This window comes from Mesoplodon bidens (assembly GCF_964165515.1).
Source record: "Mesoplodon bidens genome assembly, chromosome: 7".
Classification (NCBI taxonomy): domain Eukaryota; kingdom Metazoa; phylum Chordata; class Mammalia; order Artiodactyla; family Ziphiidae; genus Mesoplodon; species Mesoplodon bidens.
Genome location: NC_138164.1, coordinates 13074230 through 13096130, shown reverse-complemented (window position 1 = coordinate 13096130; position 21901 = coordinate 13074230). Strand labels below are relative to the sequence as shown.

At 55.6% G+C, this 21901-nt stretch overlaps 1 protein-coding gene across 1 annotated transcript in view; it reads right to left on the bottom strand.

Annotated features, from left to right (window-relative positions):
• The window catches only part of NECTIN1 (nectin cell adhesion molecule 1), a 68501-nt gene that overhangs the window by 7402 nt on the left and 39198 nt on the right, over positions 1-21901 (bottom strand). Inside the window, exons 2-5 of the mRNA XM_081239646.1 lie at positions 9486-9836; positions 8646-8948; positions 8103-8220; positions 6469-6620 (exon numbers count right to left, since the gene is read on the bottom strand). Of these exons, the coding sequence (XP_081095772.1) occupies positions 6469-6620; positions 8103-8220; positions 8646-8948; positions 9486-9836 (924 nt within the window). The remainder of the gene's footprint in view (positions 1-6468; positions 6621-8102; positions 8221-8645; positions 8949-9485; positions 9837-21901) is intronic.

Genomic DNA, 21901 nt, shown 5'->3' with positions numbered 1-21901 from the left:
ACTCACCGTTCTTGCCGTCCAAGTAGACTCTTTTTTTTAAATTTATTTATTTACTTATTTATTTTTGGCTGTGTTGGGTCTTCGTTTCTGTGCGAGGGCTTTCTCTAGTTGTGGCGAGCGGGGGCCACTCTTCATCGCGGTGCGCGGGCCTCTCACTATCGCGGCCTCTCTTGTTGCGGAGCACAGGCTCCAGACGTGCAAGCTCAGTAGTTGTGGCTCACGGGCCCAGTTGCTCTGCGGGACGTTGGATCTTCCCAGACCAGGGCTTGAACCCGTGTCCCCTGCATTGGCAGGCGGATTCTCAACCACTGCGCCCCCAGGGAAGCCCCCAAGTAGGTTCTTTACTGCAGACCTTTGCTCATGCTGTTTCCCCTGCCAGGAATGCCCTTCCTCGTCTCCTTCTGCCTATTTCAGTGCTTCGGCTCCTTCTTTGTGCAGCCTTCTCTTCTCCAGCTCACACTTCTCTTTCTCTTTAGAATGTTTACATACCAGTGGTCTGCAGCTTTTATTCTGGTATAAACAATAGCTTACTCCATTTCGTTAATCATATACTGACATATTACAGTAAGGCCTGATAGAACAACCTGCAGTAAATGCAAATTAGGACCTACCATGATTGGCTCTGGTCCTCCTGCCAGTGTTCAAGTGGCTAAAGTTCTTTTCTTCTGCAGGAACAGGGAGAGGGGTTGAGGAAGTGGCAGTGTCATGATAATTTGGGACGGACTCAATTCAGTGTGTTCCAGTTGTGTACATCATTAGTTCAACTATATTTACTTTTATGCTTTCTGTAGCAACAGAGACCCAAGGAGAAGTAAATCCCTCCTACATTTCACTTGACAAGACTGAATTTTTTGGGCCCCACTAATCACAGTATGGTAGAGTTTACCGTATTGCCTGTTTCACGAGAGTGGCTGTTGTCCCAACTAGTTTGTAAATTCGAATTCAAAGTAAATCTCGAACCTGACCTCTTCTCACCATCTCCATCACTACTACCCTGATCCCAGCCACTGTCCTCTCTCCCCTGGATTGCTGCAATAGCTGCCTAACTGGCTTCCCCAATCCCACTCCTTTCCTGTACAGGCTATTCTCAACATGGCAGCCACAAAGATCCTGCTAAATCTGAGAGCTGAAAATGCTCTACATGATCTGTGCCTCTGCCTTCATCTCTTGCTTTCCTCTCAGCTCGCTCCACTCCCAGCTTCCTCAGGGCCTTTGCACTGGCGGCTCTGCGCCCTGGAAAGCTCCTCCCCCCCAGTGTCCCATGCTCACTGCCTCAACGCCTTCGGGGCTTGGCTCCAACTTCTCATGGAGGTCACCTTCTCACCAAGGCCTCCCCTGACTACCTTATCGAAAATCACAGCTCACGAACTCCCACCCCCAGCACTGTGAACCCCTCACCTTGCTTTTCTTTTTTCCTTATCACCTTCAAAATGACCACATAATTTTTCAAACGTATTTTATCTGTTATTTGTTGTCTGTCCTCCTGTGCTAAAGCGTAAGCTCCACGGGGACAGGGACTTTGGCTCATTGACGTACCCCCCGCCACCTAGACGGCCTGGCACGTGGCCAGAGTTCAAGAACATTTGGTGAATGAATTCTACAAAGGCAAGGCCATGTCTCAGAGGTGAGCCTCTGGGTCTCTTTCCTCTCTAGGGCCTTCTGTTTACCTTTTCCCCACCTGAGTCCTAAGTATGTTTACTCTTCCCTGGAGATTTTTGGGACCAAAGGGAACCCTGGTTATTTTGTCTACTTTAGGGCCAGCCTGCCTAGAGGCAGAAGACCGGTTAAGATGACCTTCCAGCAACACAGACTTGTATGGAGATGCCAAGTGAGGGTGCAGGAGGAGTGCACGTGGGGACCTAACTCATTTGTAAGCAGAGGTGGCTGTCTGGTGTGGAACGGAGCGCCCTCCCCTTCCACCCCTCCAGCTGTCACATTCAGCCAGTAGCTCCTGTCTTTGTGCCAGTAGCAGAGCCTCAAAGGCCGCAGCTGGTGGGAGAGAAGAGCTGGGCCGTGGGGTCATCTGCGCTTCCTGGTGGGGGACCAGCCGGCTCCCCTCACTTCCTCTTACGAAGCGGGCAGCCCAGCCCCATTGCTGAAGGCTTGCAGCCTCCCCTCGGGGATGGCAGGCTGGCTGGGACCCTGGGGCAGTGGAGGCTCCGCATTCCTTTGGGGTCGGGGGTCTCCTGACTGAGGTGGGTGGGCTAGTACGGGGGCTTTGGATGGATCGGAGGTGGAGTGAGGGTTAGGGTTTAGTCTGGCTCTAGGATCCAGAGGAGGTTTGGGGTCAAAGAGAATGTTCGGGCGTCACAAACTAACGCCTGCTGCTTCCGCAGGCAGGCAGGCAGTGCTCTGGCACCAGAAGCCTAGGCCGGGAAGCTGTGAGAACTACACCTCCCAGTGTGCAGTGCTGCGGGCCCAGGGAAGGGGGAAGGCCTGAGGTCAAGCTCTGGGAAGCCCTTCTCCGGCTCCTGCAGCTGCAGCAGCCGTGCACTGCGCAGACCAGCGGGCAGGGCCTCATCGCGGTGGAGGGGAACTGAATCCTCCCAGGGGTGTGGACGCAGCTGCCTCCCCACAGGCTCCTCGGGCGGCCCGGAGGCGGCCACATTTGCCCACAGCACAGCTGCGGGCCCCTTCTGCACACTCAGCACGCAGACATCGCTCGCCTGCTTGCCTGTGCACGTTGACACGCTCAGAGGCACACGCCCACACTCACTCCCGGGCACGCACGCTCGCAGGCTCACACAGCCCTCCCTTCCAGATGGACCTCCAAGCCCCACCAACCCTTGGTCTGAAGGACTCCCGGCCTAAAGCGCAGACCCTGTTGCCTTCACCCCCGATGGCTGAGCCGGCTCAGCGCTGGAAATGGAAACCGGGGACACCCTGCACCCCGGTTGGCCTTCCTGCCCGGCTCCTGGGAGTGCCCTGGACACTCTTCTCCGGACAAACCCATCCCAGGGGCAGATGCTGCCTTCTCTGGCCTCTTTAGTCTGGTCAAGGCCATACCCTCGCAGCCCTCCCCGCCCTCAGCGTTGCCCCCAGGGGGAGGACGGAGGGCAGCTCACAGGTCTGTTTTGTGACTAGGGGCCAACCCCATGAAACCGCCCCTGGGAAATGGGCTTCTCTGCGGGCCCGGGCCCCGTGAAGTGTATCTGCAAATTCCGGTGGGTTTGTCTCTTCTGCTGTCAGTCGCACGGCCATAGCCTGGACCCGTCGTTTCCCTCTAGAAAAACACTCATTGTATATACAGCCCCTTACTGGTCCCCCAGGTGCCATCCACACAGCCTCCCAGGCGCTCAGTCTCAACCACCCTCCTTGCCACGCTGCTGCTTTCGGAGGCCGCCCGCGGCCAAGAGAGAGGAAGTTCCCGCCCCCTCGGCCCCAGCCATTCTCCTCCCACACACTTCCTCCATCGCCGCTCACCCACCACTCATCCTTGGAGGAACAACTCAAAGGCCACCTCCTCTGGGATCTGCGATCCCAAGAAGCCTGTGCCAAAGTGTGTCTGTGCAGGTGGTGCAGTGGCCCTGTGCACGCGTGCCCTGCACACACGTGTGTCTCTGGCACGCACCCTGCTGCACGCCTTCCTCTGCCCTGCTCTTCATTTCCCTCACCAGATGCGCCCAGGGCAAAGCTATTACCTGTACGATGGCCAGAATGAAAAATTAAATTTCCACTTATCCATCTCGTTCATGCATTCCCTCCAGACCAGCGGGGCTTGGAGCACAGGGCATGGCCGTGCCCCCCGGAGACCAGCCGATGCGGGAGGAAGGCTGGTGGGGTCGGTGGCTGCGCGGAAATTGCCCATGAGTACGAGAGCGAACAGAGCGAACAGCTCTGAAAAGGCTCAGGCCGCCTGGCTGAGTCTTCCTAAGGGGGCTGAGAGACTTTCCCTCGGGACGGCCAGTGAAACAGCTCCTGGGCCCATCAGTGATTCAGGGAGCATCACACTTCCCTGGCTCCTGCCTAACTGGGCTGTCAACGACAGAGTGCCCTTACACAAGGCCCTTCTCACCACCCATGTGTGTGGCTTTGGTGACCACCCCCATCCCGCTCTGTATTTGGGGAGCACGCGAGGACACACCGCATGCCTCTTCCAGCTGGAGCCATGGGCGGCCCCGGCCCACCTTCCCCCCAAGGCCACCTAGGCCTGACCACAGATCCCACTGAGGGCACCACTGGAGCAAACACGCCCAAGGAGGTGGCTCACCTCCACGCTGGTTTCCCTTCCTTCCTTCCCTCTCTTTTCCCAGCCTGGGCCTGGGAAGTTGCTCCCTTTCCTTCCTCCCTGCTCCTGGACCTGCTGTGTCCGCCTGATGAGCAGTCCTGCACTCACGGTGGACCTGCATTCTCCTGGGCTTTGGGGGAAGGGAGGCCCTGACTTTCCTGTCCCGGCCCTGCCTGTGGGGTAGGGCAGTACCACTTAGCCCCGTAAGCTTAGTGGGCCTCTGGCCGGTCCGCTCATGCCGGGCAGTAGGATCAATGGGAGGTCATTGCTCCCGGGTTTCTTGGCCTCCGCCCCTGATTTCCCAATCAGCAGTTTCCCCAGAGAGCCTGAGTGGTGGAGGGGGATGCAGTGGTGGCGTTGGTGCTCCACTGCTGGGTGAAGGTATTCCCATGCACGAAGTCCACGCTGTGTGCTAGGCCGTGGTATACGGATTTGGCGTGATCAAAAGAAGCCTGAGATAAGTATGATGATCTCTGTATTATAGACTAGGAAGCTGAGGCTCAGAGGGGTGAAGGCCACACAGCCAGGAAGAGCCAGTATGTGAACACATTCAGGCCAAGTCTATGCTCACATGACCTGCATCCCCTCAGGTGGTCATGCTCCCTTATGACATGGTTCACCCTCCTGTGCCACGCGGCCAGAGCTCAGGCGCCTAGGAGGCTCTTATCGAGCTTTGCTCAGACTTTCTCCAGGGGGTGAGAAGTGTGTGACAGTGGCCTTACCATCCTTGCCAACTTGTGGGAACCCCCAGACCCTAGAGGGGGGGAGGGGCTGTCTCAGCTTTCCCCAGGCTCCACCTCTGACACTTCTTTTTTTTTGGGGGGGGGGTGTTAAGTAGAAAATAATAGCTCTATCGCTTTGCCAGGCAAAGGGGGACAAAGCGGGCTCATGCCTTGAAAAACTGTGTGTTCCCTCTGACATTTCTACCACCTTAACCAGTCCGAGAGCCAAGAGTAGGGAGTTGAAGAAAAGAGCAAGTGACAAGTGACCCCACTCTCCTCCCAACTCTGGTGACAGAGGTGACAGAACAGCCCCGAGGACAGATAGGTGCAGCCCTTGGACAGCTTTGGGCTGTTTTATCAGCAGCTGTGCCTTGAATGTACCCACAGGTGAGGTCTCCCACTTATGAGAAACAGCCTCAGAGCTAATGAATCCTCAGGACTTGCCCAAGCTCTGTGCCTGGAGCCAGGAACCACTGCCCAACTTCCAATATCCTTGAACCTAGCTCAACATCTCCCTGAGGTCACTTCCTGTTCAGCTCAGTAGCAGCATGATGTCACTTCCTGTCCTAGGAGGGTCTTTCTGTCACTTTCTCACCTTGGAACTAGCTCAGATACAGGGTTAAAGACACCCTGGTTGCAAAGTTGTGATGGTAGTTTACCCCTCTATTGGCTTGTTTTGATTTTTCCATTAATAATGATAATGACAGAGACAAGATAGTAACCATAGAACATGAGCCATTTATTGACACACTGGTCTGTGCTAGGTACTTGGCCTACGTTATATAAATTCTGACAACAAGCCTTCAAGGCATGTCATATTGTGCCCGTTTTACAGATGAGGGCTTGTCCAGCTGTCTGACACGGAAGCCCATGCTCCTTTCACGTTCCATGTGATGTCTCCCCCAGAACATCCCAGCCCCTGTGTTCCCTTTGCTCTAAGAGGTCAGGAGGCTGAGTCTCCCTCCCATCTGCCCTGAGAGAGAAAAATGCAGGGAAAATAGCAATTCAGTTGCAGGGCACACAAACCACCATGGCTTTGGGCTCTATCCTGGCTTTCCCTCTGTATCTTTGCTTGAGGTAAGCCTCGCCCTCCAGCCCACACAGGTTTCCTGAACTGCAGGAGCAAAGCTCGGAGGAGATGAGCTCCTTCCTCAAGCCTACCCCACCAAGGCAGCATCACAGGTGTGTTGTCAGCGACCCATGGGCAGGCTCTAACCACGCCCACCCCCAAAACAACATTGCTGTAAACAGCGCTTCCTTCCTCCCTCCTGGAGCATCCCTCCTGCCCCTCTCTGACTGGAGGTGGGGGGGTCACCCTGTCTCACACAGAACCTTCACAGAGGAAATAGAAAAGCAAAGCAAGACCAATGGCCAGAGCTCAAGGGAGAACCAGAGAAGCAGGGAGAGGAGACGCAAATTTCCTACAGTGACACAGCCCATAGGTGGCAGATGCTGGCAGTGGAAGAGGCAGTGGGCGCAGAGAGGCGGGGAGTGGCAGGGAAGGCTGCAGCTTCCTACCTGTGATATTGACCTCCACCTGGCCTGAGCGGGTGCCGATGGGGTTGGTGGCCTCACAGACGTAGGTTCCTGCCAGGCTGTAGTTGATAGGTCCCCTGAAGAAGAGAGTTCTGTTCTGGGCCTCCACACCCTTGGGGAGGGAGCCATTCAGCCTGCAGGGATTGGGAGACAAGGCAGAGGGTTATGACCCTCCAGCCCCAAGAAGCTGCCCCTGTGTCACCCACCTGACTTCAACACCATCAGCCCTTTGGCTGAGTTAATAGGCAGCATCTGTCTCGGAAGGGGTAAAAACAATAAAAAACAACAATCATCTCTTGCATTTGGCAGTTTTGTATCATTCAGTGTTTCACATTTGCTCATCACAGCACTGACATGCAGACAGGACAGGGAGATACTGGTTCCACTTAACAGTAGAGAAACAAGGTTCAAGGTCAAGGAAACATAGCTAGAAAGTGACAGTTGGAGTTCTAGCCAGAGCTTTGGACTCTTGGCACAGTGCTCTTTCCACCACACTGGTTCCTGGTAGTTGGTCCTCGGTTTCCTGGGTAGCTGGTTAACAGTCTGGGGTCCTCACCCCAAATCTACTAAAGCTGCACCACTGGGGTCTTGGCCTAGAATTTTAACAAGCTACTCAGGTAATGAGATGTGACCCATGTTTAGGAATTATGTTCCATTTCACCATCTCATTTTCTTGCTGGGCATGTCACAGGTCTTTTTCACAGGGGGAGAGTCCTAGAAGGTTCCTGAACACAGGAGACCTTTTCCTTCCTCCTGATCCTCCATGCCACAAAACTGTTATTCTGTTGGACCCGGAGCTGAAATTGGCAAGCAGGCCCTGCCCACTCGCACCTTCAGAACTACTTCTGGTTCCAGGAAGTGGATGGTAACAAACAGCTAAGGTATGTCAGTGCCTTCTACTCACTAGAAAAAGAATGTAGACACGATCTGGACAGCCGTATTCTGGCCACCCATGTCAACCTGCTTCTTAGCTTCCCCACGCCCCTGTCTTTCTGCTTTCTGTGTGTTCCATCCAGCTCTTCTCTGGGAGGAGCCTTGGCTCAGGCCATCAGAGCTGGCTGTTGGCGGGGTGGTGAGACTAGACCGTTTGAGGTCCAGGCCCAAAGACCACGAAGCCAAGAATGGGAGGATGGGCCTTGGGACGAGCACACTATGAACGCAGGCATCCTGGGCTGACGGCTGCCTCTTCCCTGAGAACCTGGGGGTGCTGGAGAGAAGGAAAAGGAACAAAGAAAGATCTGGGATGCTCCAGAAAGCCAGCTTCCCTGGGGACACCTCGATAAAAATAAATAGTGGGGGCTGGGGTGGGAGTGACTCAAACTGAATCACCACAACATTCTTTATTAGGGAGCAGAAGGAAGGCAGATCACGAGGGAAGCCCCCCTGGCAGAATGGTTTGTCCCACAGACCCTGATGCTGTCAAACAAGGGGGTGTATGTGTGTGTGTGTGTGTGTGTGTGTGTGTCTCTCATGGCCCTTCTCCCCTTCTCACCGAGCAACCTGAGCCTAGACCTTCATTTCCTCTCTGCCCAAGGTTTCTGGAGGTGGGGTGGGTGGGCCTCCCTGTGACCAGCAAGGTTCCTGGCAAAGCGACCAGCCAGCCCCGCAGCACTTACGTGGTCCAGTGGTACTCGGTGGCTGGGGGGTTGGCATCAGCTTTGCACTTGAGCTTCACATCCATCCGCTGCAGGTACCAGTTCCCATCAAACCCCTCGATGGTCACCTCGGGCTCGTCTGTGGGACAAGAGGTGATGTTTGAAAAGGGTGAGGTCAGGAGAGCAGAACTTGGGTGAGGGAGGCTCTGATGGGGAAGGGATGGAAGGGGAAGTGACATGGAAACAGCAGGAAGAGGGGGGAGAATGACAGGGAGGGTGGAGGTCACGGACCCTCGCAGCAGAAGTAGCAGGGGAACGAGGAAGGGGGAAAGAGAGGGTGGGCAAAGGGGGAAGAGGAGGGGAGGACAAAGCACCCCCAGAAAGAGAGAGGGAGGAGGAAGGAAAAGAGGAAGGATAAGGGGGTGAGGGAAGGAGGGGTGGGGAGAGTGATGAGAGGTGAGAAGCAAAGGAGGGAGGGCTGGCGAGGGCGGGGGTGGTGTGAGGGGACCGCGGCGCCTGCCCCACCCTGGGAGACCCAGCCCTCCGACACTCCGCCCCGCTCACACTGCACATCGAGGGTGAGGCTTTCCCGGAAGCGGTCCATGTGGTAGTTGACGATGCAGGCCAGGGACTGCTGGTGGGCTTCCCGGCTGGGCACCAGGCGGTAGCGGCTGATGACGGTCACCGTGCCGTTGGGGTTCCGGATCTCCTGGTACTCCGCCTCACCCTTCAGCCGCGTTTCCCAGGACACCACACTGGGAGGCTTCCCATTGGCCGAGGTGCAGGTGGCCACCAGGACCTTGTCATCCTGCCCCTTCCTGGCTCGAAGCACTGCCTGGGTGCCCTCTATCCAGTTGGTGGGTTTGGCTGCGGGGAACCAGAGAGAGCCGTGAGTCTGGCTCTGTTGCCTCATCAAGGACACACAGGCCAGGAGGGCAGGTACCTGCCAGGCTTGCTTCAGGTCACCCTGGCCATCCATGCCTCTCAGCTATGCTTCACCAAAGCCCCTCCCAGCACTTCTCACAGGGACCTCTTCGGGTCTAACCCACAGCCTTCCTGCTCTAGTCTTTGTATCCCCTTTTGTCAAGTGGAAGTCTTCTTGGAGTCCTGCTGTGCTCAAGAGGCTCTCTCCCTTACCATGGCGTCTGCCTGCTTCCTGGCCACCTGGAAAGTGCCCCACGGTGGGGCTCCAACCTGAATACTGATCCTCAGCTCTGTCCAGAGCGAAGGCCCAGCCCCCATCCCTAGTGAACTGAGACAGCCTGGTTCGAAGGGACCAGAAGTGCCACGTCCAGAGCATGGGAGCATGCCGACCCAAGGAGAGCATCTGGGGTCACTGAAGATGGCCAAGCCCCCAGGCCACAGGCCCCACCCAAGCAGAGAGGAGTGGTCAGGTCAGCTTACCCATCACAGTGAGATTGAGCTGGCTCTCTCGATTGCCGGCAGGGAAGGTGGCAAACTCGCAGATGTAGACGCCCTCATCCTCCAGCTCCAGGCGGGAGAGGCGAATGGTGCCATCTGTGAAGGAGGGCCGTAGGAACTCCACGCGCTCGCGGTAGGGGGCCAGCACCGAGACGCCCATGGCCGGGTTGTAGATGGCCACGTTCTGCTTGGAGCCATTGGTGGCCTTCTGCCACGTGACCTGGGTGATCTTCACGCCGGGCAGCGGGTTGGCGAAGCTGCAGTGCAGCACCACGTCCGTGCCGATGAAACCGTACATGGAGTCGTTCACCTGGACCACCTGGGTGTGGGCGCCTGGTCGAGGGAGATGGCAGAGGGCGGTCAGGGACAGCCACAGCCCCCGCCCCAACTCCCTGTGCGCTGGTCTTCTATTTTCCAGTAGTCATTATTTTAAAAATTCTGACTCTAAAATAATAATTGCTTGTTATAGAAACACTGTTGTGGGCAATACTTAAAATTCTGAGAGGAAAATGACAACAACCCATGGTCCCACGACTCAGACATATCACTGATCATCTGATAGGAAGTGTTCTCTTTTACATCCTTCTCTATATATCCAGGTAACCATCTGTTTTTTTTTTTTTTAAACAAAATCAGAACCATACCGTAATCTGTTCCATAAACTGTCTTTTCACTTAGTGATATATCATCAGTGTTGCTCCATGGCAGTAAATATCCGTCCACACCCTTATTTTTGATGAGGGTTGAATGTGCTGCTTTTTGAGCAGGGGCTCAGCAGAGGAACCACCAGCTGCTTCACCTTCCTGGGCCTCGGTTCCCTCGTCTGATAAATGGGGCGGATAATCCAGTCCTCTCTAGCTCACAGGTTGCTAGGAGAACCAAATGGTATGACGGATGAGGAAGTGCTGGGAGAGCACCGGGGCCCACAGTGGCCATCCTTATGGCCACCTCCACTGTCTTCTCCCTCAGGAAGGGCTGAGGGCCCGGGCCCTGCGGTGCACTGGCTTGGCCCCTCTTACGCAGCAAGGCAGCTGCACAAGGCTCAGCCTCTCTGGCTCTAACTTGCCTTCACAATCAAGTCTGGATGTCTTAACTTGGCATCTGACGTCCTCATCACCTGGGTCCTGCCTTTCTGTCCACGTCTCTCCATACATGAGGCCTTCCAACCAGGTCAGGCTGGACCCCTCCTCAGAACGTGCCAGATTTCTGTTTCCTTCTCCCTCTTCCCATTTATGTATCAATTTCTGAGTCTATTATCAGCCCTAGAGTCACGTCAATGAGCGATTCAGTCCCAGCCTCCAAGGAGCACAGAGCCGTAGATGCTACATGTCTAGGCGCCTGTTCCTCTGGTTCCCTGGAAGGCCCTGCCCCTTTTCCACCTATGGATGGATATCCCACTCAGGCCGCCTCCTTTGGGAAGCTTCCCTGATCCTCCCAACCCTATTACGGCTCTTTTCTGCCTGGGGATGTGGTTGTTCACACCTCTGGCTTCTCCTCTGCCAGACGGTGAGCTCCTCCAGAGCAGCGTCTGTGTCTTTTCCATCCCTGTAGCCCCAGCGCCTAGCCCATTATCCAGCACACAGTAGGTGCTCAGTCAGTATTTGTGGCCAGACAAATGGCACTGGAAGCCGTGAGAGGAGAGATTTGCAAGAGGGAGGGAGTGATCAGTGGCATCGAATGAATGAATAAATTCCCTCTAGTCCCCCTACCGATTTTGCTTTATTCCATCTCAAGTGGTTTCTGTTTGAGCTTTTCCTTAACTCTGAACTTGGCTCAGTCCTTCACTCCAGTGGGCTCGCCCCTGAGCTCTGTCATCAGCCGTCCTTCCATTCTTATTTCACTCAGTTACTTGCCATCAATAACATCAGTGTCAGGCCCTGGACTGACCCAGAGCCCGAGGGATGGCCTAAACGCGCCCCCCCACTAAGGGAGTCTGCTGCTCCAGACTGGGAACTCAGGGCTTATGCTTGCCTCTGCGTGGTGGAGGTGTGAGCAGGCCACACTCTTCTGGAGGGTCCCGAGACCATGGTCAGTGAAGTATGCTGGCCCTCACGCCTCCCCTCAAGAAGGTACAGGCCAGGTCTCTCCAGGCACTGCGGTATCCCCTGTGCTTGGCACACAGTAGGCACTCAAGACAGGCCTGCTGAAGAAGTATATCTTTGGCCCTCCAAGCTAGGCCCTCGCCACGCTCTGAAAGCTTCCCTAACGGTCCCCTTCGCTATGCCCGCTCACGTCCACACAGCCCTTCAAGGTCCGCCTGGGGTACCACCACCCCACCCCTCCAGCCGTCCCCTTGGCCGGTCTGGGGGGTTCTGACATGGCCCCGGCAGAGAACACTGTGGGCTGGTGGGAGAACCATGCAGGAGACACCCAGCAGGGCGTCAGGAGGGCTGGCTTCTAGCCCGGCTCCATCTTGAGCTCGTCTTGGCACCTTGGCAGGTCACTTCCCCTTCCCGAGCCCTCTTTTCCTCCCCTGTAAGGGAGCAGGCGGGACTCCACGATGTCAGTGGTCCCTTCTGGCCAGTCTGATTCCCTGAACTGCAGCCCAGCCCAGCTGTGGCCTCACCCCAGACACAGTCCCACAGTGAGGTCAGTGGGCCAGTAAGCCCAGTACTCCTGCTGACTGGCCAGTTGGCAAGCAGCTAAGCCCTAGCCCTTCCAGCAGGGTAAATGGGTGCTCCCTCCCACACGCCCCAGCCTCTACTCACCAAGCCGGCTGGAGGCTGCCCAGCAGCTGAGAAAATGTGGGTATGATTGGGGAACTTTCACCACACAAAGCCGAGAACAGGAAAAGCCAGTTGGGAAGGCTCGGGCCACGGTGGGGGGGTGGGTAAGGGTGTGGGCACCAGGATCCACCTTGGGATTGGTACCAGGGCACAGTGGGGCCTACAGTGGGACACAGCCCACCAAGCCCGCCGCCAACCCATCTCCTTTCACCCGCTGGGGATGTAGAGACAGGCAGGGTTCAGTGCCTGGAGCACAGGCTGACATTCATTCGCCGCGTCCTCAGCAGTGACCTCACTCTGCAGAGCTGTGAGCCAGGAGGGGAGACGGCTGACTGCGGCCTGGGCGTGGGGAGGAGAGGCTTCTGCAAGGGGCTCAGGTGCCCCAGAAGCCCCCTCTCACCCACCAGCGTCTCACCAGGCTGAGGTGGCCCTCCCCATCCCACGTCTGTTTGGGGGTTGAGGCTGCTTGTCTCCTCTCCTGTGTGACTCTCCCAGAAGCAACCCCATGGCAGGCGGGGCAGCGAGGAAGGGGCCTGGGTGCCCGCTCACTGCGTACTAAGTGGGTTCCCTGGGCTCCTGCCCCTCTGCCCCCGTGATGAGCGGGCAGGCGGGCGGGAGGACCTCTAAGGAGCAGGCAGGTGCATCCTGACACGGGCCTCTCTGCCTACAGCTTACTGTTAGCCTTGTCTGCTATTTCCACTGTAAGCATCTTTGCCGCAGATGACTTTGCCACATTTCTTGCCACATAACTAATTGTCCGTAAGGCAATTTTGCCAAAAAAGATAAAATAATAAAATATAAATGAGGGACATTAAAAAGGCCATAATGAAACAGGAGAAATGAGTAACAAAATTAAAAAGACCTTACTGCAAAATACAAAATATTTGAATTTAAAATGTGTGTAGGGCCTTCCCTGGTGGTGCAGTGCTTAAGAATCTGCCTGCCGATGCTGGAGACGTGGGTTTGATCCCTGGTCCAGGAAGATCCCACATGCCGCGGGGCAACTTAGCCCGTGTGCCACAACTACTGAGCCCACGCGCCACAACTACTAAAGCCCGTGTGCCCTAGGGCCCGTGTGCCGCAACTACTGAGCCTGTGTGCTGCAACTACTGAAGCCCGTGCGCCTAGAGCTTGTGCTCTGCAACAAGAGAAGCCACCGCAGTGAGAAGCCCACACACTGCGACGGAGAGTAGCCCCAGCTCACTGCAACCAGAGAAAGCCTGCGCACAGCAATGAAGACCCAGTGCAGCCCAAAATAATAAATAAACAAACAAATAAATAAAATGTGTGTAGATGCATGGCAATACCGTGCAAACAACTGATTTTCTTTTGTGGGTTGTACTTGTCTAAGCAGTAAGCACTTGTCTTCCAAGTCTTTCGTTCATATTATTTTATACATTTGTTGATTCGTCTCCTCATTTGATATCGAACTTTTTCTTTTCTGCTAAAATGGCTTCCTTCATTAAGAGAGGTATCAGTTTCCAAACACTAGGGTGCATGTTTGTAACTGAACTTTGTGTTGCGCTGGGAAAGCCTCTGCACTGCTGTGTGTTCTCAGCACATTGTCTTATGTCCATTGATAGACTTTCCAAAACGTTCTATGGGAAATGTAGGCTCAACTCTGTGCCTTTGAGGCCCTTGGCCTCTTTCTCCTCCAACGTAGTGTGTTTCAAAATACAAAACCAACTCTTGGGGAAAACCGTCATCTTGATGAAGCCATCAGTGACGTCACTAACTGGAAGAAACACTAGTGCATCTCAACTAGTTGAAACCAAACTGTCGTCAACCAGATATTTTCTCTTTCATGGCAAAACTGCCTCGTGGCCAATTAGTTATGTGGCAAAATGTCTGCAGTAAAAATGCGTTTGGTGAAAGCACCTAGAACTGCTGCTGTTAGCAGGGCCGGTGAGGGGACCCTGGCGGGTAGGCATAAGGGAACGCGTGGAGTATGGGGTTTGGGGTCACTGAGGGTGGGGATCCTAGAGTTGTGGAACTGGCGGGGGGGTGCTGGGAAGACTGGTAAGGGCTGAAGACCCTCCCTTACCTTTCCCCCCACTTTAGGCTTAGGGACCCGGAACCCAATCCACGTGTCTTGGTTGGGGGATGCGGGGGTGAGGGGAGTATGTCCCTCATTGTTTAGATTGGGCAGATTGGGAGGCTTTCAGAGAGCGGGGCACACTCTACCCCAGTGACTCTGACAGCCAGGGTCAGACTGCTGCAGGCACCACCGAAAAGTGAGAAAGGGCTAGTTGAGGGTGGGGACCCAGGAGAAGGGCCCTCCTCTGTGCAGGATGAGGTGGGTTGTAAGCCTTCTCTGGAAGGCCTGAGAGAAGGGGTGCACTGCAGGGGAGTCCCCTTGGAGACCACACAGTCCCTCTCCTCGGCTGGTCCATGCCTCTCCACCAAGCACTCCAGCCCTGACAGCCCGAAAACTGATGCTTATGTCTCCCCTACCTTGCCCAAGCTCCTCCCACCCTCTGAAGAGAAGGTCACCATCCCCATCAGGCAGTATGGTGGGTTGTGAAGAGCCAGACAGCGTGGGTTTGCATGCCCCCTCTGTCACCTACGAGCTGTGAAAATTTGGGCAGATGACTTCACCTCTCTGTGTCTCAGTTTGCACTGAGGATGCACATCTGTAACATGGGGATTATAATAATACCTATAATAAAAGTTGTTGTAATGATTAAATGAGTAAATGTGAAACTCGAGGACAGCACTGAGCACAAAATTAAATGCTCAGTAAGTGTTAGTTGCTATCATCATCATCACCACCATCAACATCACCATCATCACCATCACCATCATCACAGTCACCATCATCATCATCATCATTTCTCATTCATGAAGCAGGAGGCCTCCCTTCCCGGCACTTCATTCAACAAATATTTATCGAGCACCTATCCAGTACTAGGCACTGTACTGTGTGCTTCTAGTCCCCCTCTTCCAGGAAGTCCTTCTGGACTCCTCCTACTTAGCTGACACCTCTATTCATTGCCCAACTGCATATAACATGAATCTGTACCCTTTTTTGTTTCCTGGCATGTGTGTTTAGCATGTTTTCTACTATATCCTCCTGTCTCCAAATAGACTACAAGTCCCTGTGGGAGAGGGAAGGAGCGGGTTTGACATTGGGTTGAGCTGATCATGTCACGGCTGATGCTGGCAGGGTCCAGGGCTTGGAGAGTACTCTACAGACTCTCTCTGGTTCCCCAAGCAGCTAGGGCTGGTCCACAGAAGGTATCATCTCTTCTTCCCCACAGACTCCCTCTTACATGAGAAGCAGAGGCTGTCCCAGATGTGGGAACCAGGACCACCAAAATGGTAGCACAGTGGAGCTCAATGGACCATGCAACTCATCATTTTACAAAGGAGGAGACAAGGGTCTCTTGCTCAGGAACACAGAACAGCAGGACTCAGCCCAGTGCTCTTCCTAACCTGCCATAAAAATAGACTCACGGGGGCTTCCCTGGTGGCACAGTGGTTAAGAGTCTGCCTGCCAATGCAGGGGACACAGGTTCGAGCCCTGGTCCGGGAAGATCCCACATGCCGCGGAGCAATTAAGCCCGTGCGCCACAACTACTGAGCCTTAGCTCTAAAGCCCGCGAGCCACAACTACTGAGCCCATGTGCCACAACTACTGAAGCCTGTGTGCCTGGAGCCCGTGCTCTGCAACAAGAGAAGCCACAACAGTGAGAAGCCCGCGCACCGCAACGAAGAGTGGCCCCCACTCGCTACAACTAGAGAAAGCCCGCACACAGCAACAAAGACCCAACACAGCCAAAAATAAATAAATAAATAAATAAATAAATAAATAAATAAATAAATAAACAAATAGACTCAGATTCTCAATCTAACGCTCCAGGGCCTCATTCTGGGTGGTGTCCCTCCTGTGTAATCTCAGTGCCTCCATTGCTCCTTTGGAGAAATGGCACAAAAATACCAGTTAAAATACTGCATCCACAGTGCCTGCGGGCTACCTGCGCTGGGCTTGGCGGGCAGGGGGGTCAAGGGGCTGGGGGCCAGGGATGGAGCCCCCACTGGAGTCCAGTGACTACGTGTCAGGTGCAAGGTCAGAAACAGGGACTTTTGGGAGCCCAGGTGGAGGGCACCTGCAGGAGGCTGCTATGTACAGAGCAGGAAAAAGCCAGGGCGGTGGGGAGTGAGGGTGAAGAGATACACTGGGACCTGTGTCCTTGGCAGAGGGGTTCTTTTTTTTTTTCTCTCCAGTTTTCTTATTCTTTTTTTAAATGCTATTCTAATTAATTAATTAATTAATTAATTAATTATTTTTGTCTGTGTCTGGTCTTAGTTGTGGCACGCAGGATCTTCGCTTGGGCTCTTCATTGCGGCATGCAGGCTTCTCTCTAGTTGTAGCGTGTGAGCTCCAGAGTGTGTGGGCTCTGTAGTTTGCGGCACGTGGGCTCTCTAGTTGAGGCACGTGAGCTCAGTAGTTGTGGCATGCAGGCTTAGTTGTCCCATGGCATGTGGGATCTTAGCATCCCCTGCATTGGAAGGCAGATTCTTTACCACTGGACCACCAAGGAGGTCCCAGCAGAGGGGTTCCTGCATCCTAAGGATACCAAAGAATGAGTCTGTTTCTTTTCCTGACCTCGTGCCCTGCCTATTTTCTCCCTGGCCACCCTATGAGCTCCAGGGTCTGGGACCCAGGTCCCGGGGACCTGTGCATACGTGCCTCAGTTTCCCCACTGGCGCTGGGGTCGGGCAGTTTGGGCTGCCTCCGTGGCTTCTCAGAAGCGCTGAGCCAACAAGGCAGGCATCAGGCCGGCCCCCGAGACGTCACAGACCTGCAAAAGCCCCAGCTCAGCAACAAAACACAAAGGCTCCTCAGCTGTGGCCGACAAACCTGCTCCCCAGGGCCCTGCCCGCCTGCCCTGCCTGCCATTGAGCTAATCCAAGGCTGGGGCCATGGGTTCCCACGCAGCGGGGTGTGGCCCAGAGCGGGGGCTGCTCTCCTCCCCGTACCCACCTCGACCAGTTTGTCCCCACCTTTGAAACCTCAGACCCCTCTCTCCTTAGCCGAGCAGGCTGGGACTGGGCCCGGGTGGTGTGTGAAGGGGAGGGCCGGGGCTGGGGGATTCAGAGATTTCTGGCACAGGCTCCCTCTTCTTCGGTGCCCCATTCCTTTCCTGAGACTCTGCCCGGGTGCCCTCAGTTGGGTGGGCAGAAGTGGCAGGCCTGGCCTGGGCGGGAGGCACTGGGCCCTGCAGAAGGGGCCTCTCTGAAATCGGCATCCTTTGGGATCCATCTCTAGGGCCTTCCAGGGATGATCCCCTGCTCCCTGCCCTGGAACTGGTAGAAAGGAACAGGACATCCGGTGAGAAAACAGCTAAGTGGTAAGTGGGAATGACTCACCCATTGGAGTGGGGGGAGCCTCCAGACGAAACCCTGCTGAGTCAGCACAGTGACCTAAAGGTTATAGGTCCCCTCCTGCCAGTGAGGCGACTTCTCCAAATGTCAACTCCCAGGGCTGCCTAGCTCCTCACTTTCTGGTGTCACGGCCTAACCTCATGGGGGAGGGGCTAGTGAGGTAGAGGGTGAGATTCGGAAGGAATCCCCTCCCTAGGGTCCCCTCCTCTGGGAAGATTTTCCCAATCAGTGTCGCCTGGACCCAATCGTTCTGCGCGCAAGAACCCACATGAGCAGGGCTCTCACTGAAGTCCTTTGAACTTGTCCTGTCTTGTATCTATGCCCTGGGCATGTTTCCCTATTAGTTCTGGAGCTCCCCAAGTGCCCAGGCTGCATCTCCAGCCTCCAGCCTCTCCTCTACATCCAGGATGGGGTCCGGGGTGAGCCAGAGCAGAGGGCTTGGTGAGGAAACAGAGAAGTGGCAGCTGGCCCAGCTCTCGTCCCTGCACCCCTAGCCCCCCCTCACTGGGTCTGGACATGGCAAGAAGGCGTGAGGGCCGAGTCTAGGCCGAGCAGCCCGGCCCGGTGCCACTGGAGGAGGAGGCTCCCCCTGCCTCCTGCAGCGCAGGGGCTTTGCCTGGTGGGATTCTCTCTGGGAGCAGCGCCTACTGGGACGGCCCCAGGTGTCCTGGAGCCTTGCATCCCCTCCACATCCACCTTACCAGCAGAGGTGATAACATCCCATGATCCCACAGCCAGGGGCTAATTGCTACTCTCCGAACCCAGGCGTCTCCACCCCTCATTTGGGGTCACAGAAACTGCCAATGTTTTCCTCTTGGCTGATGCACACCCTCCTCAACTCCCCACATGGAGCTGGTTAATGATGGGCTGTGGGGCTGGCGCCCGGCGCCTGGGGCGGGTGAGCACAGTGCATGGGAGAGGAGGGGGCGTGGCAGCCTGGGAAAAGCCCCAGAAGGAGCCAGAGTGGAAGCCCGGGATCTTCCAGACGGGCTGGGCGGGCCCTGCTCTCTGGCAGTGCGGAAGCCCCCGGGGAGCGGTGGCGGTGGGGCCTGCTCTGGTCCCGTCTCTCCCTGAACCCTAGGAGGATAGGCTGGGGGTTGCGGATGAATCAGGGAGCTGGGTTTTGCCTTCTCCCACTGAAGAGCAAGTGGCCAGGGACACCTGGACGGCTCTCCTCCAAGCCTGTTTTCACGGTCTTGGGCAGCTCCTGATCCCACTCCTGACATCCCAGAAACAGGGAGCCTCTCTCGGCTCTGACCCTAGCCTTCAGGCTCCACCTCTCGGCCCTCTCTGTACTGCTCATCCCGTACCTGTCACCTTGCCTCTGGCCGGATGGTGGGAAGGGAGGGTACTTACTGGAAACTGGGAGAGGCGGGCTCTGGCCCCCACTACTTGGTCACTTTTTTCTGTATGGCCTTAGGTAGGGCAGTTTGCTTCTCTGACCTTAGTTTCCTTTTCTGTAAAACGAGAGTGTTGGACCCCACGTCCCTGGAGGACCCCATGTCCCTGGAGGACCCCACGTCCCTGGAGGACCCCACGTCCCTGGAGGACTCCACTGTGGACGTCACCTGTCCAGCTCTCTCTCTGCCCCTGCCCTGCACCGTCCCTGGATCAGCCTCTGGAACTTCTCGACCAAGCGGGTGCTCTTCCTCTGTATACTGCCCATCTCCTCCAAGAAGACCTCCCAGATTAAGTGGAATGCCAGGGAAATCCAGGCTGCACGACGGCAGAGCCGGGGCACACAGGGCTCTTCCGCGGCCACGTAATCACCAAGCGCGGCTGGTGCCAGCTCCTAAATGCTTTTGAACCCACCTTTGTTCTCCATCCCCACGGGCCCCAATCCAGACTCCTCCTAAGTCCCCTCCCTCCAGCTCAGCCCCTTTCCTACCCACCCGCACCTCCAGCAGAGGCTCACTTCCTTATTTTCTCAACACTCCTGGGCTGGGAACCCCCAGTGAAGTAAATCCCAACCCCTTTCCTTTGAACCCAGTACCTACCATCTCATCCCTGCCGCCCTGTGCCCTTCTTCTCCTTCTCCCCAAGCCTTGCCCCTGGTGCAGGCCCCCATCATCTCTCGCCCAGTCTACTGTACTATAATGCCAAGGATACATACCTGCCTCCAGGCTTCCCCCTCTAATCCATTTTCTGCTCTCTAAAATACAAATCATTCTCGATTTAAAATCCTTCCATGGCTTCCTACAGCCCTCAGGATCAAGTCCAAAGTCCTTTTGGGCTCTGGACCTCATCTTGGGCATCCGAGACTCCAGCTGCCTCTCCCCTGCCTGCTCTCTCTCTCCCGCCACATGGGACAAGACCACCAGTTCCCTGCCACATTCTTCCTTCCGTTAAAAACACATACCCCGGGGCTTCCCTGGTGACGCAGTCGTTGAGAATCTGCCTGCCAATGCAGGGGACACGGGTTCGGGCCCTGGTCTGGGAGGATCCCACATGCCGCGGAGCAACTAGGCCCGTGAGCCACAACTACTGAGCCTGTGTGTCTGGAGCCTGTGCTCCGCAACAAGAGAGGCCGGGACAGTGAGAGGCCCACGCACCGCGATGAAGAGGGGCCCCCGCTCGTCACAACTAGAGAAAGCCCTCGCACAGAAACAAAGACCCAACGCAGCCAAAAAAAAAAAAATAAAATAATAATAATAATTAAAAACAAAACAAACAAGCAAAAAAGACAAAAGTCCCCACACACCCTGCTACCTGCCCACACCGCTTCCTGCTTCCTGAATGACCTTAGCCTTGGCTTTTGGGGAGCCTTTTCCCCCTTCCCCCATGAGTGAGGTGTTCCTACACCCCGAGGGTCCCAGGACCTCAGCATACACCTGTCATAGCATTTCCCCTACTGAGCGGAAAGATCAGGACTTCAGCCCAGTGCCTGGCATCTAGTAAGCATAAGGGGGCCTCAAGTGGTTGGAGAAGGCTGTGAGCCAGCTGGGGTGCCAGGCCAGGGTTAGCCATTTCTCAGGTCCAACTGCAGCTTCCTGGAAATTGCACATTAGCCGAGGAGGGGGGCCTGTACAGCAGGACACAGCATGGTGTGGCCAGGTAGGGCCGGAGGACAGACAGAAGGTGAGGCCTCACATCTGCACGGAAGGGAAGCAGGTCAGGGCCTGAATCTCCTCCTTCCTGATGGAAACCAGGGAGCTACACCCCCAAAGGGTGGAGGTCTGCCTGACCTCTTGTCTGCCCCCCAACCCCATATCCTCCGCTTGCTTCCCACTTGCCACCTCCCGATTCTCTCCTCTGGCCTCTGCCCCAGTTCCTAGCACCCGGCCCCACTTCCTTCCTCACTCCAGACCATAAGGTGAAAAATATTCTTCTCACCCAAGCGAGCTGTGGCCCTGAGGCCCTGCTCCTGAGGTCTCAGCCCTGCAAAGCCTGCACGCTCTCCAGCTCCACGCCCCTCACTACACAGCCTGGATTTCTCCCGACCTGGTCAGGCTTTTGAGGCTTCAAAGACCTGGAACCACCTGGCTCACAGGCCAGGATTCAGACAGGTCCCCTCTCTGTGGCCAATGCCGGCCGTCTCCACCCCGGCTGCAGCAGACAATATATCTCGCAGCAGACACATGGCAGCCCGGATTCCCCTCAGCAAATGTGTGTTTTTAATGACACATTTTGGGGAGTGTAGGCAGCAGCCTCCTCGGAAGGCTAGTGTGGGGTGGGAGAGGCTGGGAGCTGCCGAGAAAACAGGGAGAATTCCCCAAGCCTCTCAAGGCTCAGGGGTGACAGATGCATTGTCCCAGCCCTGTGGGTTCCATGCCGATGGTCACCACCTGTTTAGAAGTGGAGGTCTCTTGATCTGCCTCTTAGCAGGAGGGGCCTGTCGGACTACCCCAGTGCCCAGCTCCAGACGCCCAGGCAGCTGCCTTCCCCAGTGGCAGGGGGCTGGGCCTGTACAGGGAAGGGAAGGCGACTAGTCAGGTGGGTATATGGTGCCAGCTTCAGGGAGGGCTCAATCTAAAAGGGCAGGGTTGGGGTGGGAGACTGATGGGGAAGGGGTTAAGAGGAATAGGGTGGCAGGCGGGGGGATGTAAGTAATTCATTCGTCCACGAGCACTGACTTTGGATTCAGATAGACCCGGGCTTCTATCAGCTCCTTATTCGCTGGGTGGCTGAGCAAGTTGCATCAACCTCTCTGTGCTTCAGTTTTCTCATGTATAAAAGGGGAACACTTACAGGACTGTCTCCTGGGGTGGATTTGAAAATTAAATAATTCACATCACTTCTTAGCACGGTGCTTGGCACAGTTATGCTACACAAGTTGTTGTATTA